This window comes from Rhopilema esculentum, chromosome 3, assembly GCF_057945365.1.
Source record: "Rhopilema esculentum isolate cy_ngs chromosome 3, ASM5794536v1, whole genome shotgun sequence".
Classification (NCBI taxonomy): domain Eukaryota; kingdom Metazoa; phylum Cnidaria; class Scyphozoa; order Rhizostomeae; family Rhizostomatidae; genus Rhopilema; species Rhopilema esculentum.
The window spans coordinates 7,596,055-7,608,506 of record NC_142817.1 but is presented as its reverse complement, the minus strand read 5'-3'; the positions used below and the strand labels follow the sequence as shown (position 1 = coordinate 7,608,506).

Sequence of the window (12,452 nt, the reverse complement as noted above, 5' to 3'; positions counted from 1 at the left end):
GGAAAATTTAGCAATTATAACAAAGGATTTTGGAAAAAGCTCTATTGTCTTCCAAAAAGTGGAGGCATCCCCCCCGTCGTGGCCCTTCTTTAGTGGAGCTTTTCGGTGAATTTTCTAACTTGTCGGCAAATAAAGGGTGTCTCATTTTGTTGTTTTTAGAAAAAATTTACGGGTGGAGAGGGGTATGTTTATTCGTGAGGGGGGGGGGGTACGTTTATTCCGCACTGGAGAATAAACACCTGTGTACCTCTAGGAGGAGACAAAAGAGCACGCGGAGAATGGATACGAGATCACTGTGAAACTAGACGATTGCGGAAGTAAGGAGACAGCATAACATAAGTGCAGATGGTCACAAAAATGTTAGGAAAATGCTTAACCAGAATCTTTCATTCACGCTGTTGATAGTCTGCTTTTATTGCTTAAATCCTTCTAGCAGTTATGGACTTTCAGGTTGCAGATCAGGCGTAGTATTTGTACAATGTGATTGGGAACCATGTAACCGTTCCTGGCCTACGAGCGATCAGCTTTCAAAACAACCCGTCTTGCAACTGTTCAGTAATGGACGCCTCCTTAATACGTCAAGGGTTTATAAATCAAAGCAATTTACCGTAGACTTGCAATACCTCCCAACAGTTAGACTGGTTCAATTCACCTGTGTTTGGAGGAACACAAGCACAGAACTATGTCATCGAAATGTCACTGTTGACCTGGCCACCATTAATGTCCCTCAGCCTCAGAATGTCTCCTTTGCATTTTATGGTAACAAGAGTTCCATATATAAACTCATCAGACTGCAATTCCAGACACCAACGTCTCCTGGCGACAAAACTAAATATACTGTATCAGTTTTTGCGATGCATGTCTATGCCAAATATTGCCCTGTTAAAACCAAGGATGCTGTAGTTTTTGACACCAGGCCATGCCAAACTAGGAAAGGAGAAGTTGTTTGTTTAAATCTCCTTAAATGGTTTCATCATTTCCCAAGGATTTACAAAGCAGATGTTTCAAGTGCAAATGCATTTGGGATCTGCACAAAGGAGCTGCTTTGCCAAAGGGAAAGTTTTTCTGATATTTATGGCAATTTGATGAATGTCAATGTCACCAATAAGGTCAGCAAGCAGTTTCCCTCAATTAATGTTTCTTGGGAGTATCCACCAGGCCTTGATTATGCTGCAATCAATGTTATTATCTCTGTGAGATACTGTAAATTGGAAAGCAAGTGTTACTTCTTAAATGAATCAAGAAGTTTCCCCCGCGAGAAAATGAAAGCATTTGCAATTATCACCAGAGATCTCGAATTTGACACAGTTTATGAAGTGCAACTCTGCTATATCATAAAGTCTCTTTTTGTAAATATTTCTCCTTGGACTAAGGCAGTGAAAATTCGCACACTAGATAGGCTCCCAGGCAAACCAAAAATAACACAATGCTCAAAGACAAAAAGGAATTTCTTAATTGAATGGAAAGATTATTCTAATCACAGCATTCCATTAACTTATCATATAAAAATTGAAGCTTCAGATCGAAGTTATAGAGTTGTGGATTTTCCTGCATCAACATGTCATTATGGGCTTTGCAAATTTTCATTGAAAAGAAGCTCAGACAGTCATACAAGGAGCCTCAGATTCAGTGTGTCTGGTTGCTCAAATAGTGGCTGCAACTTTGTAGATGTTTCACACTGCACCTTCAAGAGTTCAGCTGCAAACAGTCCGTTATATGTGGAAGAAAGTGTTCAAACAAAGTCAGTAAAAATTGTTGTCAGTTCTTTCGGAGGACTAATGCTTTTTGCTTTGTTTGCCATTGCTGCTCATAAGTGGAGGAGGCAATGGCAACAGGAAGACAGGGTGCCAGTCATCTTTCCAAGAAGTTATAGTGATTGCAGCAATTCAGATGACTGTCCTGTCAGTCATGAGCCTTACATTGTTTTACAGTAATGTAAAAAGATTTTGTAAAGATCTAATGGATCCCAACAAACTGAAGGTTTGGAGCCAAAAAGATATTCAGACTCTATTGAAGTTGGTCTGCATAAAACAAAGTTAATTACTTGGCAATATTAAAGCTGGCCCATGGTGTACCAGGTGGTAATACCCAACATTTACTACCATGTAAACTAGGTTTAACCAATTCCATTTTACATTATAATTATAATAATGGATGTCATGCCAAATTTTTCTGTCAAAATTTGGTACTACCAAATTTTGGTAGTACCAAATACTAGATGGAATGTTCACTCTCTGTGCTTTGACCATGATTGTTAATAGCCCCAAAAGTGTTTGCAAATTAGTGAGACAAATTTAATCCAAGAGTAAAGAAACTATTGACTTTCAGAAAACTCTGTTATCCACTTATTTGTCCACTCACATTTATTGTAAGGAATAAGTGACTGTTTCTGATTTCAATAGAATAATATTTTAGTTCTATTATTTTATCCTCCTAATTTCAAAGAAATTATTTGGCAGATGCTAAACTCAACATGGCAAAAAGAACAATCTTAAGGGTGCATTTAGGTACAATCAGTAAATAGTTGCTTTCACAAGCATCAACTGATGCAGTTGTAGCTTCTTGAGTAAATTTTTGTAAAGTGAATTTTAAAAGATCTTTGCACCTTTCTTTTTTCCCTTGTCAAAATACTAATTATTTAAATCATTGCAGCAGATCGGGTTTGAATAAAATGCTAAAGTTTGCTCTTAGCATGGACTATGGAAGTGGGGACCAAGGGGCTTTGCATTGCCCCTATATAATTCATAAAATGTACTTGAAAACATTTACTGAATCATTAATTAATAGAGAGTGCGGGAAAATAACCGACCCGAGCGAGGCTCGAGAATTTACTGAATCATTAATTCGATTTTTGTATTGCTGTATGTTCATACTTTTGGCATCCATTCACAATTTGCTCCATGGTCCCTGCTCTTAAACATTATACTGTAAAGTCAAAGAAAACAATAATTGATATAAGCCAGTTCAGTCAGTTTGATAGTATTTTCAATCATCTCTCTTTTTACATGTTGTTCTCCTTTTAATGAAAATATTCTATGTACACACTAATAATATAAAAAACATCATATTATAGATTACAACGCTTGGCAATTGACAAGCCAACTCATAAACGCCTTGATATAAAAGCAGCATGATAAATACAAACAAAAATTAGTACAATTATAAACAAAAAGTCTTTAACCTAAATGGATTTTGCGCTATTGTCTTGCTTGCTATTGATTCTGAGTTTACAGAGGCTCGTTATTTTAAATAGCATCTTATCCTGATATAAATGACGTCAGGAAATGCGGAAATGATTCTGAGCCATTTCACTATTAGTAAATCAAATGATTTTACAATGGCCCAGTTCTACTAAAATTGTAAACCTCAAGCAAGCAAAAAGTCTGGTTCTTGTTGTCCTCCCTGTTCCTCCAAGCATTTCACGCCGACGTATCTTTTTCTAAAACACCATAGTTTACTTCTAAAAATCTTATGTAAAACTGAATCTTTTCAATTAATACAATCAAAAAAGGAAAAGCTATTGTAGCAATGTATTAACTATGGCCACGCTATTTCAAGTGCTGCAAAAATTAAATATGATTGCATTTCTCAGATCAGATTCCTAACAAAACGGAGAAGCAAGTCCATATGGAAAATATCATGTGCTTTAGCCTTAATTAATTTAACATTATCCTTCGTTTACATCAGATCAACTTTGTTATTTTACCTTCTCGTAAAAATCTACAATGATTTACAAACAACTATATGATATAGATGGTAAAGGGAACTTCCTGAAACGTCATCAGGAACAAGAAGAAGCGATATTTTTAACGTGAAAAATAAATATTTTCTTCAAAATTATACGCCCCCCCCTTCTTTACCATCTTTTATGATACAACAGAAAACATCGATGTGCATCACAATCTTATTTAGCATTCTTGTACAAAACTATCAAGGTCAACGATTTAAGTGTTATTAAGTGATAACTTCACAAAACTAAATTTTAGAATTTTTGAATTTAGATCCAATAACAGGAAAGAGCACCATGAAATACCTTCAAATGTTTACAATCAGTTAAATGTGCGACGAATTGGCTGAGATTTGGCCACATGTGCACTGGCCCTTTCCCCATCAAACCTCTGTAATTTCGTCCCTGCTCATAACTTTAAGAACAAAGCCAAAATAGCAGTGACCAGAGTTTTGACATATTCAACATATTAAGAAGAATTTCATGATGTTTTTGTGAATCGTGTGGTCGTATTCAAAAATTCTACAAATGCATTTTTAATCACGTCGAAAAATCAACTGCGAGTTTATACAACTAAGGCGTCAAGAGATATCACCTGTCTTATAATCAAACTTGAGGGATATGAACTTTGTGGCGTGTATTGTATCTGTTCGCCCAAAAGTACTGGCTACTGTCAAGCCTTTGAGTTCGTTTTCTAGCAACCTGCAGATAAACGTAACGATGTTTTCAACGCCAGGCTTTCACAAGTTGGTTAAACTCTAAATAAGGTTTCTAATTTATTCCAAACAGTCAAAAAAGATTCCTTGGAAAGGCTCAGGTCATCCTCTTTTGAGGACTTGATGATATTCTCTTTTCAAGACAACAAACGAGCTGCTCATCCACTAGGCGGGTCACTTCATTTTACCAGATTCTTCAGAAACTTGGTTGTCGTCGTGAACAGCCTTGCTGACAATAAGTTACATAAAAGCTACAGGATCACACAAACACTTGACTTCTTTTGAAGCTGCCTAGACTCTGCAATAGTTCCATTTGAAGTTGCTGTGGTGGCTGTATTTGCATTTTGGTCCAGCATTTCTGTGAGTGAGTTCATTTTATCGGTGAGATCTCGAAGTTCTTTTTCCATACTTAATATCCTCTCGTCTTTCGCTTTATCATCTTTGACGAATCTTTTCATTCGAAGTTGAAGGTCTTTGATCTTTCTTTCTGCAGTCTCTAGTTCGTGATCTTTTTGTTCTAGCTTCTGACTTAAATAAAGTTCTGACTCTTTCCCCTCTTTCACTTGCCTCGTCAAGTAGTCTGAAAAGCGAAACCATTAGATATTACGATCAGCCCTTCTCTGTCATATGCAAAAGATTTAAATTACTATCCATATACTCTTCAAGCATTCTTATGAATCTTTTCAATAACATAACAATCACGACAAGCCCAATACAGTTGAATATCCACTACCAGACATCTTTATACAACGGATGTCTCTTAACAACAATGAACAGGTAGTTTTGTCCCAAATGATTAAAACAATCTTAAAGGGACCTCTTAAAACGGACAGTTACACTGGTCTAGACGGAGTTCATACATGGAGGCTCCACTGTTAATGCAAAAATAAACAATAGGTACCTGTTTCAACACAGATAACCAAATGGAAGATAAATTTTTCTTTAAACGGACATAAATCCGCAAAAATGTACGTCCCAACGGCGTGTTCTTATTCGACAGAATATTGCTAAAAGTTTTTATCCTACCTTGGAAGTGTGCATGACCATCCAAATTGTTCCTCTCTCTCATGTTCTCATCTCCCTCTTTGAATGGGGACCTCTTTTTCCCACCTACGGCCCTCATAGATCCCCTGCTCGAACTCGAAGATTTACTTCCACTTCTCGTCTTTCTACTCTTGTCTTCTCCTTCAGAAATGCTTTTGGTGCTGTTCCTCCTTCCTGTTTCCTTTACAAAACTGCCTTGTTCCTTGGGCTTTTCTTCATCTTGTGGCCTACTATCCTCGGTAGACTGGGCTTCTGTATTTGCTGCATCTTTACTATCGTCTCTTTCATCGGTTCCCCTATCAACACTTTCATTCTGTGGTGGTATCTGCTCAGTTCCAGGTGCAACTGGCTCTGCATCATTTGGCACATCTTCTACTCCTTCTTTTCGTTCATCCCCCTCATTTTCTATTTCTTTCACCTCTGCGACCTCTGTTATATTCTTCTCTTGCTCGGTTTCTTGTCCTCCTCCTCCGGTTTCGATTTCGTCTTTCTTCTCTGTTTCCTTTTCTGTTCTGCTTTCTCCGACTGCTTCATGTTCCTTTGCCTCATCACCGTCCTCTGTATCATTTTCTTTATTATCTTTAGTTTGTACACCCTCCTGAGCACTGCTTTCTTCTCCCTTCTTCTCCTTTTCTCCATTTTCTTCTCCTTCTTTATCTCCCTTTTCTTCTCCCTCTCTTTCTCCCATTCCTTCAAACCCAGTTTCTTTCTTATTTTCTTCTTGATTATCCCCCTCTACTGTATCTTTGTCACCATCCTTTACCTGCGCCATCTCTGCCCCATCTTCACCCTCTTTTGCTGGACCAGATTCAGAAATGGCATTCTCGCTTTCTGGACTATTTTCTGGCACAATGCCACTATCAGTTTTGTCTCCATCGACTTTGACATGTTCTTCAGTTCCATCAACCTTTTCACCTGCTAAAGTCGGTGCTTCCTCACTGTTTAAATTTTCATTCGCATTCTGGCCTATTTCATTCTTAGCTCCTTCGGTCTCTTTATTCTCAGAGTTACTGGTGTCAGCATTATTTGATTCTTCTTCATTTACTTTCTCTCCTTCTGCAACTTCTTCAGTCTTTAATTCACTTTCTTCAGCAGCTTTGACCTCGTCGCTTTTTGGGGCGTCTTTTTCACCTTCTGTGTTTTGTTTATCGCTGGTATTTTCTTCTTCAGTTGCAACATCAGTTTCTGAAGTTTTCTTTTCAGTTTCGGTGTTTGCATTTTGTTCTTGATCCTGTTCCTTCTCACCTGTGTTATTTTCAACAGGTTGTTCCTTTTCGGCGTTGTCAACTTTGGGCTTTTCTCCGTCTGGCACTGGATTATTATCCTTAGCAGCTTCTTCTAAAAAAGGCAACGAGAAGTACATCAATTTGCTAGCAAGAATTTCTTCCAACTTTCTATGCTATCTTACTATAAGAAGTTTAAAAATAGTTCACCTGAATGTTTTCTGACAATAAGATTCACCAAGTTCTAGATTGTTGGTATATGGCACCAATAATAGGTACCTTCAGGGGCGGATACAGAGCAAATTTGAAGGAGGGGCAGTCGGTAGTGGGGGCGCTGAAAAAATATTCAAAAATTGGTGACGAGAGTACGCTGAATACAACGACTTAAGATCCATTTTCAGAATAAACAACATAACTTTGAGGTAATCTATGAAGCAAATTAACCTATCGGTCACATAAACTTTTCACCTGATTCTCATTCTTCAAAAGGGGCAGAAATTTCCAAAAAAAGGGGCGCCAGACTTGCTTCAACTCGTCGAGGTAGGGGCAACTGCCCCTAGTTGCCCCCCCTTAAATCCGCCACTGAACACCTTGTAAATGAATGGTAGCCCCTGAGCTTAATTACCTTACTTGCTGGCACAAGAAAGATGGAAAAAAGTTTTCCTATGAAGAGCTAGAGTTTTTAGAAGGTCCACGTTTTACAGCTGAAAGGACACTTAATGATTGAAGAATGATTGAAAGAGTGGTTTTGGGGCAAAATTCACAAAGCCTTGTGGACATTCAATATTGTGCATCGTGCAGAAGAAAGTTTAATTCTTGTTGTTTTGCAAAAAAGTGAGGGGACATGTACCCCCTTGTCTCAGGCCCTGATTTTAGAAAACCGAACTGAGCAATTGTATGAGCATATCAGGGGGGTGGATCAAAGTTTTGATGGGACCTATCAAGTATTGGTGCACTTTAGATTTTCAAATCCTTCGAAAATTGGTTTTTAGTTTAGATCTCTGTTCTATATTTCAACTCCATCGAACTGACCTTCTGGTTTTGAGATGTTTCCTTCTCCATCATTACTTTTTTCTACCTCAGTAACCACATCTTTATCATTTCCTCCTTTTGAACCAGGTTCACTTTCTGTTGCTTCTGTTGCACCTGCAGCTTGGTTGTCAACGTCTTCTTTATTTACGCCATCCATCCTCCTCCGGTTAGGCCTTTGGTAACTTGACTAGCAATTGTCTTCTCTATAAAGTAAAAAATAAAAAATTGAATCATGTGTGTACATTCTAATTAGAAAAATAAATTGTTTTATGAATATGAATAAAAATTATGAAAAATGAAAGCACATTGTAGCGATTGAATGCTAGGGGGGAGCCTAAAAATCTTTCTGATAAAATTCTTAGATTACATCTCAACAGAATTTTAGCTTGCCTGCAGATGCACCAAAAAATGGAAAATTTGCAACACTGATGCTAATTTTCTTGAATTCGCTATGTAAGAATTCTTATGCAAGACATTTTTCATATGCAATAGTATTTCTTTATAGCCAAATGTTTAGCTAAAAAAATTATATTCTAAACTCAGAATTGTAGCTTAAGGAAACCAATCAGTTTTAAAGAATGACTTGTTACAAGTTTTTCACATAGGTTGAAGCCTTCTTGAAAACGGGGCAGATCTTGAGGGCAAACAAGGGGTCCTTTAGATATCTAATTGCAGGCCTAGAAAAATATGCTTTTATGGCGGCACCCACCCTCGTCCTGGCTAGGTCTTTTATTCTTGCCTTATACCCTGTGGATGCTTATCCTTACTATTATAAAAACTTTCCTTTCTATATTCGTTTAATTTTTAATGTTTTGTTGCTGTTGCTAACTTGTTGTACAAAAATATACATATTTGTAAATATTTTATTGCTATTTCTTTAATAAGCCTCCACTTTCAAATAAACCCCCCTTGAATAAGCCCCAACCCTAAAGTAATTTTTGTGAAAGTTATGGTAGCCCTAATGCTTCCTAGTCTAGCGCCAGTCCTTAAATTGACACAGTTTTAGTTTCATATAATTTCGAAATTCCACTACAAACAATCCAAAAAGTCTTTTTTGCAAAACAATAGAGCTTTTTAAAAATTCTTACGTTTTGATTGTTAAAATCTCCCTTGCCCCCCCCCCCCCACTTTCCAACTTGCATCTCAGCCCATGCTAGCTAATGCTTTCAAAATTTCTTTGAACAATTTAATGCATCTAACTTCGGTCAGAGGCTAATTGGGAACCTTTCATGATCAGTATTTGTTTTCAAAGAAAAAAGTTTTAAGTTTGCAACAAAAACTAAAAGCAAATGTGAACTTGAACAAGATAATTTAGTGCCAAATTTATAGATGAAGGCCTTTCTAGCCCTCACGTTAAAATTACTAATGTTGTGCTTGCTCTAAAAATGCCTTGGAAATCTAAAGATTTCTATCACCTTGAAATATAGCTTTCACAGGTAGAACTTTGAAAATGAAGCTTTTGTATGAAACATTTCTCAGATGAACTGAGAAGTTGCCTGATGACAATCAACAATGATTTGATTGGTTTCCTCTTATCATGTTTTTGAATGGATTTATTTATGTTTACAATAATGTAGTGCGCAAATGTATAGAAGTCAAGTGTGAGCTATTGTGAACAGGTCAAATTTGTGGTCTATATGATCAATTATTGATAAAACAATCAAAGAAGAGAATCTGGAACGAAATTTGATTGATAATGATCTTACAATTTACTGAATTACAATGAATTGTGGCATAAATTGTTAATGAGCAATATGTAAACTAAATTGGTTTTAAGAACAGGTACTACTTAAAGTACCAATCCCTGATAAGATTATCCCTTACATTAAGGTCAAAATGTTAAGTTTGATGCTCATAATCTTGAGGTATTGCTCATTTTCAAAAAAAATTGATATCAGGGACACTGGAGGGGGTGCAGTGGGACATCCACTTCTCTTGCCCTTTGATAGAGGGTCGAAGGTGCTAAAGTTCATTGAAAAAGAATGAAAATTTCTTCTTACGTGAAATGTTTGGGCTGTTTTAGCGGTAATACTTTCGCGCGGTACCCTATATCAAAATTACCACCGACTGCAAAAAGGGCAGATAAGACATATTTTAAATGAATGCCTTTAATGTTTTCTCGCGCATTCTCAAGTACTAGAAACTTTTTAAAGCTTCCAGACAGTTTTCTGTGAAAGGCTTAAGTAGCGGTCTGTGGGGCGCCACGTAGGGCCTACTTCCCCACTGAAAAGTCTAAAGTAAAATTTACATCGAAGTATGCATCGATTGCTTGCTATTGGCAAAGAGAGAGAGAAAACGAAGAGAGCGACATAATCTATCTATTCGTCAATATAAGAAATATTGCGGAATCTATCTATTCGTCAAGTTCTTGTACAAATTGAGAAAGTTCAAAGACTTTCACTTACCGTCTGTAGTGGCACCTTGATTGGGTTCAAAACGGCGTTTTCGCTAGTATTTCTCGCCTTTTTATAGTCTGGCATAAACAGTCTCCAGTTCAACCTTACATCGAATCGCGTATTTGTGACCTACATCAATCGCTGAGATTTTGCTCAATTGTGAACTTTGCCTTTCATTGACATAGCCTTCATGTGCAAATAATTTTTTGTTCAGTGGTCGTAAAGACAACTGAGTTGTCATGGTATTCTAGGAAAACAAACCACGTGACAATGGCTGCAGTGTGTCTCTTATAAACAAAAGTGCGAATCCCAAGCAACACAGTGTGATGACGATAGTATAAATATTGGTATATGAGGGCCTACGACGAAGGGGGGCCGGGGGCCATGCCCCCACTTTCTTGCAAAACAATAGAGCCTTTTAAAAGTTCTTTTGTTATGATTATTAGAATCTCCCTTGCCCCCCCCCCCGCTTTCCGACCTGCGTCGGAGCCAATGCATAGGATGAATTTCATATCTTAAGCCCCGGTCGAGCGCATCCAACATTTCATCCAACATTTACTTCCAAAAAATTAGAAAGTCAAACGCATCCAACATTTCACCCAACATTTCATCCAACATTTCATCCAACATCACCGTGCATCGTTTGCGCAGCGACAAGTTTTGAGCCTAAGAAGTCTTAGATTTTCTTTAGTGACACAATGTGTAAATTGGTCTCGTTATACCCTGGGTGCCAGAGCCGCAAAAAGTTAACGGCCCAGGGTAGTCGCGTTATGGTATTTATGACAAACTTCAGGGCTTGGGGGGGGGGGACCTTAGCATGTTTGAAGGTACGGGGACGTGTCATTATTGAGGGGTATCTTTTTTCTGAAAAGTGCGGAATTATCTGCACCATTTGAAGAAGCATACAGAATTATGGGTTCCATTTTTGAGAAATATTGCAAAATTATTAGGAGGGAGATTTAGCATTAACAAAATGAATGTCCAGTTAGAAGTAAAAGTATGAAATATGTGTAATATTGAGATTTTGGGGCAAAGGACATGCAAAATTTGTTTGATGATTTTTGCGGAATTATGGGTCCAAAATTTTAACCAAAATGGCACGTCCCCGTCCAAAATAAGGCTTAGTTTACGCCCCTCCCCCCACCCCCCCCCCCCCCGAGCTCCAGGACGAGATACGTCTATTTCAAACCATATAGCATGTAACACGCGTTTTTTGCTTTCCAAAAATATCAAATAAGCAAAAAAATTAATTCTTGAGCCTTACATTATTCTTACATTATTCTTGCTTGAGCCTTAGCGATTTTGAGCCTTAGTATTCTTAAAGCCTATATTCTATAAGATTTAGGCAGAAATATGATGGTTACCTGCACAGCAGGGCGCGGCTTCTCTTTCCGACAACCTTTGCATATATCAGAATTCAGGTTGGATCAGACCCTATAGCGTTATCTCAATTGTATTCTTGGTATAATTATGGCTAAAAATTTTCCGTGTGATTCGCTACTTTTGGGAAGCTGATTTGACAATACACCTTTTAGATATTTATGGTTTCAACCAACACATAACGAAAGCAAACGCGAATAAAAGAGTAAACATTTTCCATCAGGTGCTAAACGAAATGCATCAGCTAGATCTGCATACTGTTGTGATTCTCTCATCCAATGTATCCAAGGTCCAGTGGCGTAATTTATTTTTGAAAATTTTTCAGCGCCCCCACTACCAACTGCCCCTCCTTCAAATTTGATCTGGATCCGCCTTTGCCAAAGTCCGTTTGTGGTGTTAAGGCCTCGCTTGAAATTTTTTACTGCTAACCTTGAAATTCATTGAAAAAGCACACCTGAACAGGACCGGCGAAACTTGTTTGAAAGTGGAAGAGCCAAAATATGAAAGTCTTGAGAAGGAAGGGCACCACCATGATTGGCTGCAAGAAAAATGGTGTCTTAGGGATAGCCAGAGACAGTATCTAAAATGAATTTTAACTGAAGGAAAAACCTAGGCAATATATTCAAGCTTTGTTTTATCAACATTTGTCATAGTTTTGTCTATTGTAATAGGAAAGATCTTGCAATAACTGTGACTTGAAATTGACTGAAGTGTCTTGAAATAGGAAAGATCTTGCAAAGTTTTAGAATAACTTTTATAGTGTAGCTCGTAATGAAATTTCCTTTTAGATTTTAAAAGCAGCCAAAATTGGTTGAGGAAGGAAAATGAATGAAACACGGTTTATTAAAAAAACATTATCATTGGTATATCAACAGAAGAACTATCAACTAAAAATAGAATATTAAGCAATTTTGCACAGTTGAGATATTATTTT

At 37.4% G+C, this 12,452-nt stretch overlaps 2 protein-coding genes across 3 annotated transcripts in view; both read right to left on the bottom strand.

Annotated features, from left to right (window-relative positions):
* The window catches only part of LOC135692843 (uncharacterized), a 152,459-nt gene that overhangs the window by 65,024 nt on the left and 74,983 nt on the right, over positions 1 to 12,452 (bottom strand). The gene's annotated exons all lie outside the window — the stretch shown is intronic.
* LOC135692834 (uncharacterized) lies at positions 2,960 to 10,696 on the bottom strand. Its single transcript, XM_089111525.1, has 4 exons — positions 10,148 to 10,696; positions 7,743 to 7,945; positions 5,470 to 6,825; positions 2,960 to 5,023 (listed from the first exon to the last, which is right to left on the bottom strand). The coding sequence occupies exons 2-4, from the start codon at positions 7,897 to 7,899 to the stop codon at positions 4,695 to 4,697; spliced, it is 1,842 nt and encodes a 613-aa protein (XP_088967651.1). The 5' UTR covers positions 7,900 to 7,945; positions 10,148 to 10,696; the 3' UTR covers positions 2,960 to 4,694.